The sequence below is a fragment of the Anabas testudineus genome, chromosome 13 (genome assembly GCF_900324465.2).
Source record: "Anabas testudineus chromosome 13, fAnaTes1.2, whole genome shotgun sequence".
NCBI classification, from domain to species: Eukaryota; Metazoa; Chordata; class Actinopteri; order Anabantiformes; family Anabantidae; genus Anabas; species Anabas testudineus.
The window spans coordinates 22,086,790-22,106,292 of NC_046622.1; the positions used below are offsets into that span (position 1 = coordinate 22,086,790).

A 19,503-nucleotide genomic window follows, 5' to 3' on the forward strand; every position below is an offset into this window, starting at 1 on the left:
CTTTAATTATTTTCCTCACAAAAAAAAAACTCACTACTGTGGAATATAATAGTGCATTGATAATCAATTCCCAACTACGATAATCTCCCCAACCCCCCCAAAAAAAGGACAGGAAGTCCAAATACCACTACCCACTACAGATACAGAATACCTACAACCACTAATGACATGCATCTGCATCATAAAAAGAATACCAAATTGCCGTTTATCCAGAATTCTGTGTTTTCTTTTCCAAATTGTTATGAATGCAGCAACATAGTCCTACATAGAACAAGGTATCTTCACTCAAGATGTGTTCCAGTAAAACCCATACCTTTGACATGTTGTTATGATCCACTGAATTTATTAGCCCATTAGAAAACATATTAAACATTTCAACAACATACACACTGGTGTAGTAGTCCTCTGACATTATACCAGATCAGTTTGGCTTTACACGTTGACACATTTGAAAATATATGTAATCAAACAAGAGACAATGATGAAGATGATTCCACTATGAGAATACACATTATTTGGACCTAATTATAATTTTAAGAGCCTCTTTACAGGAAAATAACATCTAATGTAACAAAACTCTTAATTACGTTAATCAAGTAATTGACTTGTATGGGGGGTACTGGGCTCCTCAGTGTGTGTATTCTATAAAGAAACAAAGAACCACATGAAGTATCTGTTTTCACACACATTCTGATCCATCTAAGTGATATTGTACACTTAATCTGTACAATCAAAAAGGTCTTGGTCTGAGTTTCCCCGGGATAGCTGAACATGTTATTAGTCCCTATTTAGGTGGGACTCCAAATGAGCCAACATGATTCTTGTCAAGTGGAAATCCTGTTTTATCATTGCTTCCGTGTTCGCCTCTCTGCAAGATAGGAGCTCCAGGATTGGGGTTGTTGATGATTCCCATGAAGATTGGTACCAGACTCATATCATCCACAATGGCAAAGAAGAAGGGCTGGCTAAGGTGGAAGACTGGGTTGGATGCACGGGAAATGATCACAGCAGTGGTTGCAGCAGCCTCTGCACCCTCCTCGTTTATCTCCATGCTGGATTTATGCATCACACTGGACACCAGCAGGGGGCCATCAGCTATCTCAGCCAAGTTGGGATTGGAAAACACCTCCCCGAGACCTTACACACAGCATAAATGACGGGGTCAATCCAGCAGATAAGACAGGCTTTCTCTAGGGTTTTGCATCTTTGAATTGCTACGTGAGGTAAAAATAACTAACACAGCAAAGGCATGAAAAAAGCAAAGTCTTACCCAATTTGGTAAAAACCTCCTGTAACTCTTGAGCATATTCCAATTTGAATTTGGGGACTTTCACTTGAACAGCCCTCTCCTTAGGCAGACGGTCATACAGGTCCGAGATATTCAGCTTTGCAGACAATGAAGACACATTCACCTGGCCCGATACAGGCATGACTACCAAGAAGCTCAGGGACTTTTGGAAGGGGAAGCTCGCTACCTGCACAGGGAGGAGAAAAGGTGTCATATCAGGTTACAAGTGAGTGTTTGATAAAAGAAAAACAATTTTACCTGAGCCTCCAGTTCACGATCAATAAATAAACTCAAGGGATGTTTGGCATCTTCCATCACGTCAACATCAACCATGTGTTTGTCATCGAGGTAGAACACACCTCTGGAGGTAAAACGAGGGTCAAATCGAGATTTCCATTCACCTGTGGGAAACATGGATTAGTGGTCTCAGTTTTAGTCTGCAGCATTATTTAAAACCCAGTGCCAACATTAAAATGTTACTGTTTATTGTGACTGGGATCAAAATATTATCCCCAGCAAATATGATATCTAGGAAAAGCAAAAAAAAAAAAAAATCAAATCAAATCATTTCAAAATCTATATCTGATTGAGAATAATACAGACAACATACTGATGGTAAAACCGAGGAATTTGAATTGTTAAAAAAAATTAATAAACATTGTTAATTGTTGGGACAGGGGCATGTTTAGCGCTTGTGTCGCATCATCTTTTTCCCCCCTTTCTTGCTTGGTATAGGATTTCAACTTATTATTGCCTCCTTCATCTTATTTTTTGCTTTATAATGCACCAGCTAGTTTAGCATCAGAACTCTTTTACTACTGAGCCATGCTGTTAATAGTATGCAGGGTGCAGTGTGGAGTGGACTTGCTGAAATAAGCTAGATCGTCCATAAAAACTGTCCCATCTTAGGGCCCAAAGATCTTTTAATGTGTTTCAGTGATTTAAAGATATAGGCGGTGCTGGTGTCAAATTCAAAATTAGCAGATAGTTCCCAGAAAACAACTAATTTTTTTAGATATGTTATCATTTTATATGAATGCGATGACTTTTCACTTCATTCACCTTTGAAATGAATAGCGTTAATGAGCATGAGAAGCAGATTGGCTGGCAAACTAGACAGGATTTCAGTTATTTTTCCTTGCGTTGCCTTCTCTACCCAGTCATTTATCTGCTGCAGGCTCTCCAATACAGCTGGTTCGGATTCATACAACCGCTGGGATTCATGGATGAAGTCTTGCTTCGGCTCAAACCCTGAAACACATAATAAACACACACACTCTTACTCAGACTCAGCACTACCAAATAACAGTAAATAAAAAAACACTGTTCTGCAAGCAGATAAAAATGATTTAGATCTAAGCAGTGTTCTTCTAGGAAGCAACCTTGGCGCAGGAAGATGCGAGTAGCAATTTGCAGGTCATTGTTTCTTAGATGCTTTAAGACATTATGCAGAGACTCGTGGTAACAAGGGAGAATGTTGTCATGGAGGTGATGCATCAGTAGCTCTTCTGTCTCATTTACGGCACCTGTAAAGAAGAGCAGTGCAATAAGTGGATGAGAACAGTGACAGTAACCAGGCGACTTCAAACTAGAGCAAGTTGCTGACACAATTCATCAAATACTGTAATGTGTAGAAAACAAGCTGGTTGGGTGCGATACGCCACGCAGTAGCTGCACATGCATACCTAAAGCCAGTTGAGAGAGGGCTAGTGATATGCTAACAGGTGATATGATGATATTCGGTTGCTCTTGCGTTGTCTCCAGGTTCTGCAGCAGCTGCACACCCAGTTTCTGGATGGCGGCAGCAATGGCGTTTCTTGACCGCCGGCTTCGGCCAGCAGACAGACACCCTTCATCTTGCTCTTCCTCTGATGAGCCCCCATTGGGCCTTCCAACTATGGCAGTTGTTTCTGGGATATGTGTTTCTGGTTGTGCTGTAGTTTCAGTTTCTACGTTCTAGAGGCGGAAATGTGAGGAAATGTTAAGCAGCTACATTCTTAAAACATGATTTCAGATGTGATGTGACGCAACAAGCACAATGAAAAAAACTTTCAAACTCTCTGAATTCGCCTCTAACCTCTATGGGGTGGCTGGGCAACAGAGGAATAAGAGGCACCGAGGGGATTGACTCGCCTTCTGCCACCTCAGCATTCTGTTGCGCAGAAAGACAAGACAAAATAACACATATGCACAAGCACTTTAAAAAACAATCATGTAGCATCTAAAATGTGATTTAATAGTAATTTCAGTGCTTTACAGCAACTCCTTGGCTGCAGAAAAAGATCAACAGGAGTGTCAGACAGAGGTCCATGTCCTTATTAACTGTAAAAGAAAGAAAATTCTGTTGGTCTGATCACCTTTATCAAGCATTAAATATACCTTTCTTGTTCAAAGCTCGAGTATATTGTGCAATAAATCAATATCTAAAGAGCACATTGTCACCCCTAGCAGTTCCAGTCTAGAGCAGATTAAATAATAAAACATTTTTACCTTTCTTTACAGTTTCTTTGCTTTACTGGCCGCAGGTCTCAAACACTTTCACTCTCACTTAGTCGCACAGATCATCTGAAAACGTGCCTAAAACATAAAAGATCTTCACTGTGGACGGTGCACAGAGAATGTCACACTATATCTGCAAACTGTGCTGTCGAGCAGGTACTCTACTATTACAGACTTACTGGCCAATAAAATGTTACATGGTTAGAGACTCTCCACTTTGTGGGAGAGTAAAGGCGCGTCTTGTTAGAAACTATTTTTTATGTTAATGCAATGTGGTGTCAAGACAAATTCTGTATTCAACATAAACCAGTCAAATGTTAAGCATTAAGTGGTGTACTGCTGTAGACCATTTTGCAGAAGTAATATTTCAAATATTCAACCCAGTTTTCTAATTATGGAAAATGCACAATACTGTTTAAATAAATATAGTAAAATATATTTGGTCTTACCTTAAAATTAGAAAAAAAATAAACTGGCCACCTGGTCCAAAAAAAGAACGACTACGTGACTGTGGATGGCAGAATTCCTGAGAGTAAAAGATTGGCACTTACTCAGCAAAGAGTTAAATATCAACTTACATTGATTGGGGCCTCGTTTACACCACTATTTATTTGAAAATGTGGCTGCTGAGACTCTTCCAGGGTTAAATATTGAAACCAGACACGCTTAGCTACTTTGCATGTCAATGGCCAGTTGATAATATCATGACACAACAGCATCTACGCACTAAAAACACAACGGCTTAATTGCAAAAAAAAAAAGTTGTTACGGCAACTATGTGCGGGTAAACAAGTACAAGTCGGTGACTACAGAGTTACACATTTGTTGTCAGAGAACACAAGCCCACGTTTCCCAGAAACTACCCATTGGCTTGGATATGATGCCATTTTAGCTTTTTCTAGAAACTAAACAACACTCTTGACTTCTATGTGTCCAGGTCCCACTTATTTATCATGACCACGTCTTTCAGAAATAAACAGAAAATAATCTTATTCAGCTATTTTGGTCACATTTCACCACTAAGCAATTGTGATATCTTCTAGATCACATGACAGTCATCTACAAACATGAGAGGGGACTTTGTCCAATCTGAGCTCTAGTGACTTAGCTAAGATTGGATGGCAAGCCCGGGAGTCATGATGAATCCAGGTGAATCACAACTGGAACACAGAAAAAACACAGAAGCAGGTATTATTCATCAGTTAATAAATAAGCATTTTCACTGACCTCTCCTAAAAGAGACTGGATCAATCAAAAGAACCAATTATCAAAGTGCAACAAAACTTTTATTTTGCTACAAAAATAAAACGAATTAAAACAAGAGCAAATAATTCAAAAATAGGCAAATTGTTTTACAACACGACAGTGCTTTAATCATACAAAGGGAAAAGCTTTAATTGTCAGATGCTACTGGGCTTTGCCTTTAGATTCATTGACTTTAATGAAAATTGTGCTGAATTAACAAAACAATGTGTATTTGCATTACACAAGAAGGAGCAACTGAAAGCACAGATTGGAACTTTTCTTGGTATTTTCTCAACCTCTTCATAAGCAGATACATATAAATGTTAAAATACAAAACTGTTAACCTTGGCATTGACTGTTTTTCTGTGAGCTTTTGTAGTCAGATGTTCGAAAGCTCTGACCCAAACATAACTTTCTGTATATTTGATTTGAACATACACACCCAGTATGATGCTGCTACAGGTTCTGACTGGTAAAATTAAGAATCCTTAAAACACGGTTTAGAAAATACCAAAGCAATTTCAAGTAATTTATTAGTGGATAAAAACATTCAGTCTTTAAAATCTGTGTGACTCTGTGTTACATTTCAGGCCATAGTTGTGCAGTAGGATAAAGGCTGTGCATCAGTAACTGATTTTTGTATGTGACGACAACTTACTGTAGAAGATGCACAGAGACTGTCGTCAAAACAGTGAGTGTACTTTTATTATTTATGATTTATAAACAATGTACTGTAAAAAAAGATTCTCAAAAAACAGCGAGTAATGTTAATGCAAACAAACAATATGATCTACAAATACTGCATAGTTTCATCAGTGCATTTGTATACGCATGTATTTTACCGTCAAGGGAAATAAAAAGGTGAGGTTGATGTATTTTTTGGTGTTGTTATGCATCTATTTGGAAAGTGTAAACACTACATAAGAACCGTGTTTGATCCCACCTTCCTGAGCACGTCTTCTAATTCATTCTTTTGAAAAGAATAACTGACCTAGTCGAAACAATAAATGACCTTGTCAAGATAAGGATTTCCCGTTATATATTATCTATACATGTATAGCCTTAAAAAAATCATGGCATTTATTGTACATGATCAACGTAAATAGTGTGGCACATATGTCCTGTCCATCAAATTCAGTGCCAAAAGTGAGTGGTATGATTCAGTAAATATGAAACCTCTTTATAATGCCTCTATTTGTGCTGCATCATTCAAATAACAGTTTAGAGGAGGGACAGAGAAAGCTCAGACACCAGGTGTCTTGACAATAAGACACTCTGCAGGTCAGCAGTAAGACTGTTTATCTGGGAGTCATGGATTTAAGCTAATAACCGAATGGCACCGTTCTCAGAGCCCAGCAGCAGAAGCCTCTTGGTGGGTAGAACGGCCAGGCTGGTCAGAGTACCGCGGAAGTTCTCCGAGCTTAGCTTTGTGCTGCTGACAGGGCTCAGGGAGATATCTGCCATGGAGTACACCCCAATCTTGTTAGCGACTGTTCCAGTTACAATCTCTGAACCATAAAGGTCAAAGGCATGGATGGGGTCCGACTGCGACTTGTACTGGCGTACAGACTTGTTTTCCAGATCTTTCCACACAGAGAGTGTGTAGTCAGTCGAGGAGCTGATGACCAAGTTTCCTTCTGCAGCCTAAAAGTCAAAATACATGGCAGGAAGTGAATCACTGTTGATGGTATTATATAGGACATCTTATAGGACACAACTGAATCTAGCAGGCAGGCCAGTTTACCACCAGGACTGTGTATATAGCTATGCTTTTGTAATAACTTGCAGAATGCAGTTTGGCATTTCCTTGATAAAACAAGGCCTAAACAAGGCTCTCCATGACAAACATGTCTGGATGGCAGCCTATATTGCTCCCAGTCCCCATATATAGTTAAGAATTAATGTTGCCTTCATAGAGGTACCCATGCTACCCTTGCCATTTGCACTAACTCACCCACATACTATCACTGAGGTCAACTAAGATGAACTGAGGCCAGTTCTCCACTTAGCCTAAGTCTATCTGAAGTGTTTCTGGAATCTGTTTTTTTTTTTTTTTCTTTTGCACTATAGAGTTTTAACTTGCACTTGTGGAGGTGCAGTGACGACCCATGTTTACTGACAGTGGTTTTGACACAAATTACAAAACAAGCATATATTTTTACAACCTCTAATTTCTCAGTTTCAATATTTGATATTTTGTCTTTGCAGTACTGTCAATAAAATATAGGTTTTTAATGTTGCATTGTGTTTTTATTTTACACAGCTGCACTGAAAAAACACTGAATGACTTTTATTTTGTATTAAATTTCAGATACGTGAGTGTTGAGTAAAAATACTGTGGCTGCACTTGCCTAATACCCTACTGGTCCCTCACTAGACACTTAAACAGCTCCAAAGTGACAAAGCGTGGTCTCTAGAAACCATTCAAGGTGCCCTGTAGTATCTGGTAACTAGACGTTAGCACCAGAACCTTTAGTCCTGTAAGCTGTGAGATGGGATCGCCATGGATCAGACTTGTTTCAGCACATCCCCCAACACCCTGTTGTCACTTCATGGTCTGCTGAACGACTGTTGACCGGGAGTGCTGTCATACACTCATAACAACTTGGCCTTGTCTTAGACATTAGGGTCTTTGCAGATCTATCAACCTGATGACAAGAACCTAACTGTTGACTTCAGTCTAATAAATCCTTTGACCTTGTTATCAGAGGGTAATAACTTTATTAACTTCATCGGTTAGTGGTCATACCCTTCTGGATCACTGCTGTATTGACAGTTAAATTGGGCAACAGTGTACACTCCTATTTCTTACTCATATTGTCCATTGTACCATTCCTGGCTGCCAGCTACACACAAAGCAAATACCATGCCTTAAAGCTTTTCTGCATTGAGTCATATTTAATTTATTTCAAACAAGAAAAGATACTGAACAGAGTCTATTTTTTTATTATCTCCTAGGTAGATATGAAAAGTGCCATTGGCTGGTACACGTAAGAACTGAAGGGAAGTCTGAGTAATGTGAATGAGCCAATGAGAATCATGGTGGTCTTTCTAATGAGTAACTCGTGTCCATATTTGCCTAAACTTGTGCCTTTAAAACTAGAGATACAATCCTTGACCTAATTTGGGGTTAAATAAAGTTTGCTCATCCTTGCGCACTGTTGACAACATATTTGCTGGGTACAACTTTCACCATCTCTGCACCACTACCTTTCGGGATTGTCAAAATAAAAGTCACTTGGCTGATTATCTTCACTATATAAGTTGACTACGGAAAAGCCACACCTTCAGCTTGAGTGCAGTATGTGATATGGACCAAGAATCAGTAGGATAGTAAAACCGTTGTCTGGTGGATACAGTCAGGCAGTAGCCTAGATACTTACATATAGCATATGGTATTAAATTATGACTAAACCTCTTCCTGACTATAGCAAAACCACTGAATAATGTGTATGTCTATATTTATCAACCAAAACAAACCATATGAATGAAAAAAACTATGAAACAAAAACTAAATTATTTCTACCTATTAGTTACTGGGTTCCAACTCCTTTAAAGAAAAAAGATTTCAGGACATCATCAAAAACATGAGGCAGGTTTATTGAATGAGGATCATGCCATGGATTCACTAAGTTTGTCTATGCTAGTGTCTCCTCTAAAATACACAATGCTGTAATGGGCATTTGATGTCCTCGTTCATACACTAAATTAATGTGCATACATTTCAATTAGGAGCAGATTTGTTTACCAATCTTTTATAATGTTACTGTTTTTATGATCAACTGTTGTTTCATTTTCACATTCCTCACATTCAAATATTCCTCGTGGTGGATTCATCCTCAGCTGAGGATCAAATCTACACACTGTCCTTCTTTACTGCACTGTGCTGACTCTCCTAACTCTCAACTCAGGATTGTTCAACTCAGAGAGTTCAGGGTTAACCTAATTGTTAAACCTTGGTTAGGAATTTAAATTTACTAAACTGAATGATTCTCATTATGTTCTTAAACTGTTCTTTCTGGTGTTTTTAAATCTAATGCTGCCAAGCTGGCACATTTTCAAAGCCAAAGATTTTCACTCAAATTTCATTCATATATCTATATTTCCATGTTACCTTGTCTTCCTTCCTATTTCTCTATAAACTGTCTAAAGGCTGTCTCCCACTGTAATTCGATTATGTGCCTAAGAACATTTCTTGACCTAATCTTGTGAAAACATGAACTGTATTCTCATTATGCTATTTTGCCAAAACGATTACTTCAAATGAATTCTATGATAAGAAATTCACCAGAAGTGGCAATCTGGAGCTTACAGGTTTGTCTACATAGCTGCAACATCTCTATTTCAAGCCTGGGCAGAGACATATTGTTGCATGCTACCTTCTGTCCTATCTTCCCTATTCATCGTCTTCTCTCTGTCCAAACGACCAAAAGACATTCACTTGGTTGTTGCATATTTTCAACCTCCAAACCTTTGTTGAGTCTGCTTTATTGTCACTGTTGGATTATCTTCCAGTACTACTGGTTACAATGCTGCTCACAGGCAGCCCTATTCAGTTTTACAAAATAACCAGAAATGTGCGTGCACAAATACACACACACACACGCACGCACGCACGCACGCACGCACGCACGCACGCACGCACGCACGCACGCACGCACGCACGCACGCACTTTACCTTCATTTGGAGGATATCTCCTTCATGAGCTGGCCAGCCCTTTAGAACAAGTCCTGTCCGAACATCTAGCAGAACAATGAAACCAGATGAGAAACCTGCCGCAACTGTACGCCCTGAAGGGCTCACTGCCAGGTAGCGGATGAGCCCAGCACTCAAATTGTTGTATGCCAGACGAAATTCATGCTGAGGACATAGGGGAAGATTTGTCACTGTCAAGCCTGAAATAACTCTATAGAGGAGAAGATTTAAAAAGGGCTTTTGAAAACACAGTAATTTATGGCACAGGTCTCAACAGGATACCTGCAATCCTGGTTTGCGAGGGTCAATGAAGCGAAGAACAGAATCTGCACTGCCAAACACAACACTGCAGTGTGGAGATGGCATGGTGGTGACAGCTGTAATAGGATTCTTTCCATCCACAGCTTCATAAGAGCGAATCTGCTTGCCTAAGAAAGAAAGACAATGTAAAATGTGATATAGAAAAATAACAATAACATTATAAACTCCAGATACACCGTTTTAATCATGAGCACTAATGTATTGTGCTTGATTTCCTATACCTGTATACTGGTTCCACAGGTGCACTGTCCCATCACAGCTGACTATCTCCAGTGAAGCCTCTAGCTGTCCAACATAGAAGACTGACTTTCGATGGTCATTATATGTTAGCCTGGGCTCCACCTCTTGGGTCCCATCACCATGGTTATACAGGGGCCACAGCTTCACAGTCTTGTCTTTACTACCAGAAAGAAAGTAATCCTCTCCTGCCAGTGGTGCCAAACACTTTGTGGTGCCGGAGTGACCCAGGAAGCTCTGCAATCGGATCTGGTGGAAGTGGAAATGTGGATCCTGTTGGTTGAGACCAATTTCATACTGCCAGTAGGCCAGCCAGTTGCCCTGCAAGGCTCGGCCACTCCGAGGAAGTTCCTGCTTCAGGGCACTATCTTCTGGGGTGGGGCCTGTCACCCAGGATGAGGAAAACGAAACTATGCCAGTAGGTGGAGTGGTGTAGGTAGAGGCAGAAGAGATGATGGGGGCAGTATGATGTGCCCAAGAGTTGGCCAAGCCAAGGCTGGGGCTACCAGCAAAATCTGTGTCTCGGGACACTTGGATGCGATTTCCTACCAGGTGGCTTCCAAATGTACCTGATTCAGGAAGGGAGTCTACTAACAGGGTGGAGGTACTTGAGGGTGGAGGTAAGGGGCTACCACCAACACTTCTGCCAAAACTAGAGGAGATTCCCATGGAAGATGGAGGTACTTTTGTCTCTTTACTGCCCTGGCTCACACTCTGATGGTAGGACTGAACCAACTGCCAGACCAGCTCATGGTTGGGAACCAGTTTCCTAATTGCCATGTCACCTGCAAATATCAATCCAACATAACACAGAATTATATTGGATTTCAGTATATATAATAGTATGTAGTAGTAATGCTGTCTTATCTGATGAATAGGGTATTATGTATTGAGCACAAAATGAGGCCTTTCCTACCTATGAGACAGTAGAATGGGATGTAGGAGGCATGGGCCATCTCAGGGTTAAATACAGTCTGCAGCTCTTCCAAGACCCCCAACTCATATGTTACATATGATTCTTCAGTTGTACAAACATCCACCACTGTGACTTCTCCTACAACTCTGCGAGGGGCACTGTCCAACTACAGTGTAACAGAGACAGAGATCACTTCATCTGTCTATTTTCAATTCAGCGTAGTGTATCAGTAACTATACTGAAAACTTGATCAAATGATCAAAAGCAACCAGAACTACCATAATGCCATCCTCAAAAATGTATGTACTCTCTTCATTTCACTCCATCTGCTAAACAGTTAGGGTTCCAAGTTTTTCCATGTGCCTTTGTGTTATTTATTTTCATAAACCTCTGTGAAAGATGTGCTTGTTGAAAGCATAACACTCTATATGTACTGTGTGTGTGTGTACCTGGGAGTGCAAAGAATGCAGCAAAGAGAAAACAGCAAAGAACCGACGCAGAGTGTCACCCATATGCTGTTGCACCATCTCCCTCCCGATGCGCAGACAGATGAGAGCCATCAGGCTGAGTGTCTTGATACAGACGGCAGTGCGTGTCTGCACCCCGCTGGGGAACCTAAGTACAGCAGAACGGGTACAAAAATACAGAAGAAAGAGTGACAGATCTATGGAAGCACATTTTCTGATTACACTCTATTTCAGCACAAACCAACGTGAATATTGCACTTTAAACTTTATGAAGAGTTCAAAGCATTTGATAGATGTAAAAAAAAATATTTTACAATGAACCTGCTGTGTGACATGCTGTTTTCAAGTTGTGGAACCCTCAGGCACTGTCAGTGTGCTTCTATATGCTTAATTCTGCATGTATGTGCGAGTTTACAGACTACTATTCAAAAGTTTTGGGTCACTAAGAATTGTACTTGTTTTTCTAAGAACAGCTGATTTTATTACATCCAATGATCAGAAATACAGCACAGACATGGTTAATTTTGTAAATGTTTACTGTAGCTTACTATAGCTGGAAATAAGATGTTTTTTCAATGGAATATATAATTAGGGATAAAATGGCATGTTAACATCAAACATTAGTAGTGTGTTGCCACAGCATGTTGTGTTTGCTAATACAAATATTTTCGCAGGGAAAAATGATCCCACACTTGATGAAAGGAATGGTGGTGTAGGTAGAAGTTTTATTTACCCCATACGGGGGGTGGTGAGCAGATCCAGAAGCGGCAGCAGCACATCCTGATTGATCTTCATAAGCATGTCCATTAGAGTGGTATCAGAGAGAAAGACAATGATCTTCTGTGTAAGTGCAACAGCACCAAGCAGACTTGCCTCTTTACGTGTGTTGAGACGCTGCGAAGAAGGTGGAGAAACCTGGAAAAATAATCATTTGTGAAGCACATCTGGTTAATGTTCTTACACAAATAATTAACTTAAAAAGCCCTTTGGTCCCAACATTCTTCCCTCACAAAAAGCAATCTGCTTTAATAGTCCTATGTGATTTTCTGTGTTGTGTTTTTTTTTAGTGTACATTCTCATACCAGATATCCTATATAAGGCAGGTACTGGTAGGTGAGTACAGGCTCTCCATAAAGTTGAGCTATGTAGATTAGACAGTCTAACACAGGCCCAGCTGTCTGGTCGCCAAACACAGGTTTCTTCTCATACACACTGCCCATTCCCACACTTTCCATAGTGCTCTCCTCAGACGAAGGGGCCACAAACCGGTGGTTCTCAGGTCCTAAAGGCAGAAACATGAGAAGAATGAACAAAACACAAGCAGTAACACGTAACACTGATTAAAAAAATACAGAACTACACATGTTGAAAAAATACAGAAGAAAACACATGAATGAGACACAGAAATTGTTTGTTATAAATTAACATACCAATGTAACAATTTGTAAGCAATCGAAGTAAATTTCTGGCTACATATCGAGACGTCACTGTTGGTCCAAGCTTTGCTGACAACCATCGAACTGTTTTGCAGACTGTATCTGTGTGTGGCAATAGGAATAAAAACATTAGTCATTATCATTTAATAAACAAAAGCTTAGCATGAACCCTTCAACTTTCACCCACCTAGAAGAATCTTTTGCTCTTTCTCCTCTGAGTCTTCTGTTAGATCATTGTCATCTTCCTCCTCCTGGTCTCCCACAATCCCTTTCTCACTCTCTTCCAGTGCTACTCCATTCACAAAATCACCCTCTAGAGTGGCGACAGTGGCTGCTGAAGCTTCTGTGCAACCAGAGAGAGTGAGCTCCAGGTTGGGAATGCTAGAGTCATCTGTCCCCCCTTTCCCCTCATTAGCCTCAGTCACCTCTTCTTCCTCCAGCTCACCTCCCTCCTCGCCTTCACTGGCGTGTTTGAGGTCCTGGCTACTGTCAGCGGATTTGAGACTGGCTCGATCCCGCATTGAGTCTCCATCACCCAGTGAGAGTTCACTTGCACTGCTTTTGTCACTGAGTTTACCTACACTTAGAGTTTCCTGGTCTTGATCCTTAGCTGCAAAGTTCTGACTCTGCTGCTTCCCAGAAGCCATCCCTGCTCCACTGTTGACATAAAACCCATTCTGAAAGTCCTCTGACTCTGACAGAAACACTTGGTCGTTGAGACTGATGCCAGAGGAGTAATCAACCAATCCTGTGTCTCCCACAACCCCAACTCCTCCACTGGCTCCACTGCTACCTCCCATATTTCCACTGACAGACCCAGACGACGACCGCACATCACCACACTGAAAGTCCTCTTCCTCTTCCTCTCCTAGATTGCATGTGCCAGCCCTCAGCCCTTTACAGGTTTCTCCACCAGAGGCTGAGCTTTCAAAGCCAGTGATGACCTGTAGCACATGCGGGAGGAGGCTTGACAGAAAGGCTTGCAGGCCAAGCCTCACAATCAGCTGCAAAATGAAGCAGTCAGTGTAGAGATAGAAACGCCCTCTAAGACAGTGAGGGTTTTCATATACATTGATCAGTGGCTTCATTAAATACTTGTTTGCATTTCTGGGACCTAGTACCCTAGCAATTGGCTCAAAAAGGTACCAGGCAGCATAGACAGCAGTGGACTCCTCAAGCATGAGGGCCAAAACAAAGGGCAAAAGAATCTCAAGACCCTCCGCTGTGATGTTGCCACGTAGCAGTGTCTCAAGCTCCTGCCACAGTTGAAATACAACATCTCTTCCTTGAAGGCCAAACAGAGTCTCCATTTTGGTGTGGTAGGAAAAGATAAAATGGTGAAGTGATGAAAAATAGGAAGGGAATGGAAAAGGGGTAAGGATTGAGTTTAATAACTGGCAGGGGTTTGGCGGAGGGAGACCATCGCAGATGGGGTCATACTTGAATAGGAGTGGGTGTGGGCAATCCAGTATTTCTCTATGTGTTATTCCACAGTGCTTCTCTATTAGCAGTAGCGTCTCAAGGGCATGATGCAAAGACAATGGCACATCACGGAGGCCGGTAGAGCATAGTTTCATGACAGCCTGGAAACGCTGTCTGAGAGGGGTGCCTGGTTTCAGTCCTCTTAGTTTAGATGAGTAGAATAATTCAGCAATGAGGACACCAAAGGCCTGCATGTCTCTTTGGTAGAGCTGTGTAAGAGAGGGTAGAGATTCAACTGTCACACCATCCCTCATACAGCCACCAGATCCTGCAGGATGCCATACTTCAGCATGCAGACTCTTCACAAGGAAATTGTTCAACTTCTCCAGCTCTTCCAGAGGCTGCAATGGGTTGAAGCCTTCAGGGAGAACGATCTTAAACTCCTCTGCATTGGTGGTGGTCACACTCCCCTCCCCATGTTTTTTGTTCATTGCCCCACCTCTTTGTAACATGGCATTGCGTAAACCAGGTCCTATACTGCTTGCAAAATCACCAGTGAATGAACTTGGGGACTGAGATATACTAAGTGCTGTGTGTTCTCCTCCCATCTTTCCTCCTCCTGTACTGATGCTTGGCAGTGGCACAGAGCTGGGTGCACAGTTGGACAAGCCACTGGAAGCTAATGAGTCCAGAGCTTCTGTACCTTGTTCAAGCTCTTCATCTCTGTCTACAATGGCCCAGGGAGTGGACTCACACCCTGTGGACTCTGGTACCATTCCATCTACATTCTCAGCCATAGGGTCAATTTGAGGAACATGTAAAGGCACATTAAGAGCAGCAAGGCCAAGCAGAGGAGGTTCTGCTGGAGCGTACTGAGAAGGAGATAAGCGGGGTGGGTGGGGCTGGTCAAACAGCTGAACCACACCATATGTAGTCAGATTCGTGTGGTTGTCCACTAGATGCAGGCACACATTCTTGGCCTTGACAGCTTCTTTTCCAGACAGCTTATAGCCAAATGTGAGGTCTATCCAGTGATGCAAATGCTGGGACACCTCTTTGCTCTCCAGAAGACGCCGATGGACCTCAATAAACTCCTCACAAGACTTGCACCAGGAAGGCACATCCAGGTCTGGCATGTCAGGGTGTATAGAGCGGAAAATGGAAGGGTCTGTGTAGAACTCTGGAATGCACTCATCAGGGGTCCAACTCTGCATGCGCTCCATGCTGGCTGGGTATTCATTAGGCTCCCACTGGGATCTAACATGGCTGCACAGCACTGACTTGGGTGTCTGCCGGGCTTTGTAGACATAATAGGTAATGTCTGAAAGTACATCAGATATGTGATGAGGTACATGAAGATGGTCAGACTGCCCAGCACCACCAGCAGTTACAGGGCCACCAAGGTCTCCACTTACACCACCTCCACCAACACCATTACCGGCTGCTGCTGCCAAAGCCTGTTTGGTCATTTCATATGTAAAATCTAGCTGTTTATCGCCCTTATTGAGCCTGAACTTTGACCTCCTGAGGTCCCGGAATTTTCCAAATGGCACAGTGAAATCCACCACCCATGGCAGAACTGGGTGGTAATTAGGGTCTCCTTCACGTCGTCCTGCTAACCTGTTCAGCTCCATCAAGTACTGAAAGTTGCTGACTCGCCCATGAACCCAGCCCAGAACCAAAGTCTTGAGCTCATCAAAGCAGTCTTTGCAAAGTCTTTTGTTCTCTTGGCTCATACATGCACTATCTTTTGGCAGGATACTTTTTGGTACTTGTCTTCTATTAACATCACTGTTTGCATCCCCCTCTGTTCCCAGGTCCTCATAGTGGGCTAGGTTGAGCTTGAGTCGGCTGCAAAGCTGCTCATCTACTGCTACATCCTGCAGAGAGAGCTCACCACAAGACAGACCTGCTACATGACATGCCTGCAGAGCAATTAGTAATTGGTAAAGAATGAACAACACTTTGGCATGGCTGTTAGCGAGCTTGGCTGGGCTGAAGGAGACAATATCATGGAGTGAATACTGAGTATAAGGTAAAATCACATACAACATTTCTGCTGTTTCCAGCAGACAGTGTGCAGGTAGAATATTAGGACACAGATGGTCTGACTGGGACTTGGGAAAACAAGAAGAAGTGGATGGCAGGTAGTTTTCTTTCTCCTTCTCTCTGGCTGGAGAAAGGGATGGTGACACTCTGTCAGATGAGATGAATGTGGAATTGAAGAGCTTCTGTAGAGCATGACGCACTGCGTCTACAGCTGAAACGTGCATCTGCTCATTGGCTCCTGCATATGGTTGCACAAGTTTGTAATGTGTTTCATGCCATAGGTTCCTGAAGGAAAAAGATTGACAACAATTACAAACAGCCAATGCATCACTAAAAATTATATAAATAGATTTATTTTAGACCTACCAGGACAAATAATAGAGCATATATACTTTTAAAAACCTTCAAGCAAAAATCAAATGTCTAATGTTATTAAGAGTACACAATTAAATGGCCCCTCAATCACAGTTTTTACAATAAATTGATTTCATGTTTGGAATATTTGACAAATTATTTCAAAGACTAATCACTTCTTGTTGCAGATAAATGATAAATGTTCACAAATTGTAAGTGAAAAGTCAATTGTCTTGGAAGTGACAGATCAGCCTCAAACTGAGACTTGAGAAAGGCATAGCCACATTTTACAGTATAAAAATCAAAGAATATACAATACCTGACATTATGTTGTGACACACACTGCATGGTTTTGACATAAGATTCCTGTGACATGAATTCCATTTGTTGATGACAAGGGTCTCTAGCTATTCTGTAGTTCAGCTTGCTTTTCCTCAGACTCTGAATACACACTCTTGTCCAGCCAGGAGGCAACTTTGCCTGGGAACACTGAAGGTATGTACGAATTTCTGGCTCAGCGATGCTGTCGAATCGAGCACAGCGCGTGACCCTCCTCTCCCGCAAGCCCATCACCCAGCGTGTAGGAACAAGGGCTACAAGTTCCAGGGGCCGGGGACCTGGACCTTGCTGACGTCGGTCAATCCCCAAGTCTTTTTCAACTGCATGCATCAGCCAATCCATGGCAAGTATCCAGTGCTTGCTCAGAGTTGCACACTGACCAGCTGAGTTTACCTTGCCGTCACCCACCAGGGATGATTTTCAGATATCCATGAGTAATTCTCCTCTCCTGCTGGTGCTACTGACAAATTCTATGAAAAACATAGATGGACACTTAACATTGGGTAGTACTTTGACAGTTTTGCAATACTGAAAGAGATCAAAAAAAGTAAGCAGATTTCTGAAATGCAAGAATAATGTAATAGTGGTGAATGAGCATGACTTCTTTTCTGTCTCTAAGTCCACTACAACGCTGTAACTTCAACACAAAAATCCATTTCTTCTCGACACTTACATAATGACTTTACATAAGACGAGGCCCCAAAACGATCGCAGTAGTAAAAGTTAAGATAACATCCAAAACAAAATAAAGCCCATTTTAAGCAGTGACTACAAATACTTTAACCCTCAAATAAAACATATACATGTGGTTTAACTAATAAGGACACAGTTTAAGTTATAAATACCACAATGGCGAAAGTAAGTTGAGAACTACCTAAAGCTAATAGCTTTAAGACGCTCTACAATTGGGGAAGTAACGTCAGCTTCAAGCTAACAGTTAGCTTAACGAATAAGCTAACGTTACAATAATGTACACAAGCATAAACCCATGATATCGTTATCTTTACTGTGAAGACCGACACAAAGCTCAACCAAAGCACGTATGCGTTTTAAATGTAACCCCGCTGTCATTACAGAACAGACAGCAGCAAACGGCGCTGAGCTACCGTTCAATGTTTAGCTCACCTCTCGACACTCGAAGCAGCTGACAGCTAACGCTGGCTAGCGTTAAGCTAACGACGCTCCGCCGCTTTCACGCATGATGAGTTACTAACACATCAACTGCTGAAAACGAGACGACACGGCGAGGCGACATATCCTCGCCGCCTCTCCCGGTGTTTACAGATGCGTGTCAGCGGGCGCTCGGCGAGCCGACGGTGTTTTGCACTGTGCTAGCTGGAGCCATGTTTTAGAAGCGACGACTCACGTGACACAACAGCAGCTCCTTCTCATGTGATTACTGCTGCTGCTGCAGGAAGACGGGGCCTCTTCCCCTGAGACCTGCACAGCACGTTTAGTAAACGACACAGCTACTCTGTGGTTGCTTTATTTTGCAGAATCTGGGTGGATTTATTATTAGACTGATTTAATTTTTTTTTTTACACTGTTAGTCCTGGGGTATGCATGTGACAAAAAGCTGGACTGATAAAAGATACACCAGCAAACCACTTCAGCACTATGCAAAACCTTCAGGCACTTCATATGTTTAGATCCTTATCTGCAGTGCAGCAGCACAACAGAGGTGTCTGATAAGACCTCAGCTATGGGCAGCATGATATGACCCCATAAACAAAACTATTATCAGATAGGAGGGGGATGATACACACTGCATGAGATGGGATTGCTTCCATTACCGAGTGGGTCTGGGATTGCATGTAGAGAAAGAATTTGGACACTCTAGATAAACAGAAGTTCTCCAAGATGCTCAGAACAACCTACCTGCCAAGCAAACAAACAGGCATTGGTGCCGCAACTGAGACAAACTGTGCTCACACTTCATAAAATGACACATATTTGCTGTCAGGAGATGAAGTGAGAGTTATCTCCACAAGGTGGCATTGTGTGTGTAATTTACAAAAGTAACAGCACTCAGAGACATATTTTACAATATGCCAGTTTACAGTGATCAGATTTTTTATTTTGCTTTATCGGCTCCAACCTTGACTTCATGTGTTTGCACCACTCTCTACCACAGTTGAACTTTGACACAATGTATTGTTGTCTTGTGGCCATAACTGATGGTTGGCAGCCAAATTTAATCACTGTTTGACTTGCTCAACACTGAAGTCAGCATT

At 41.8% G+C, this 19,503-nt stretch overlaps 2 protein-coding genes across 2 annotated transcripts; both read right to left on the reverse strand.

The window, feature by feature from the left end:
- Window positions 1–139: 139 nt before the first annotated feature.
- On the reverse strand, window positions 140–4,523 carry serpinf2b (serpin peptidase inhibitor, clade F (alpha-2 antiplasmin, pigment epithelium derived factor), member 2b). Its single transcript, XM_026340945.1, has 10 exons — window positions 4,237–4,523; window positions 3,779–3,865; window positions 3,546–3,610; window positions 3,366–3,440; window positions 2,974–3,244; window positions 2,671–2,814; window positions 2,351–2,539; window positions 1,547–1,689; window positions 1,271–1,475; window positions 140–1,137 (listed from the first exon to the last, which is right to left on the reverse strand). Exons 3-10 carry the CDS (start codon window positions 3,597–3,599, stop codon window positions 785–787), a joined length of 1,434 nt encoding a protein of 477 aa, XP_026196730.1. The 5' UTR covers window positions 3,600–3,610; window positions 3,779–3,865; window positions 4,237–4,523; the 3' UTR covers window positions 140–784.
- A 611-nt stretch (window positions 4,524–5,134) lies between these two features.
- Window positions 5,135–18,644, reverse strand: wdr81 (WD repeat domain 81). Its single transcript, XM_026340932.1, has 12 exons — window positions 18,395–18,644; window positions 17,250–17,739; window positions 13,293–16,861; window positions 13,100–13,207; window positions 12,752–12,951; window positions 12,403–12,584; window positions 11,652–11,817; window positions 11,203–11,368; window positions 10,271–11,071; window positions 10,011–10,156; window positions 9,711–9,893; window positions 5,135–6,676 (listed from the first exon to the last, which is right to left on the reverse strand). The coding sequence occupies exons 2-12, from the start codon at window positions 17,609–17,611 to the stop codon at window positions 6,350–6,352; spliced, it is 6,210 nt and encodes a 2,069-aa protein (XP_026196717.1). The 5' UTR covers window positions 17,612–17,739; window positions 18,395–18,644; the 3' UTR covers window positions 5,135–6,349.
- Between the last annotated feature and the right edge of the window lie 859 nt (window positions 18,645–19,503).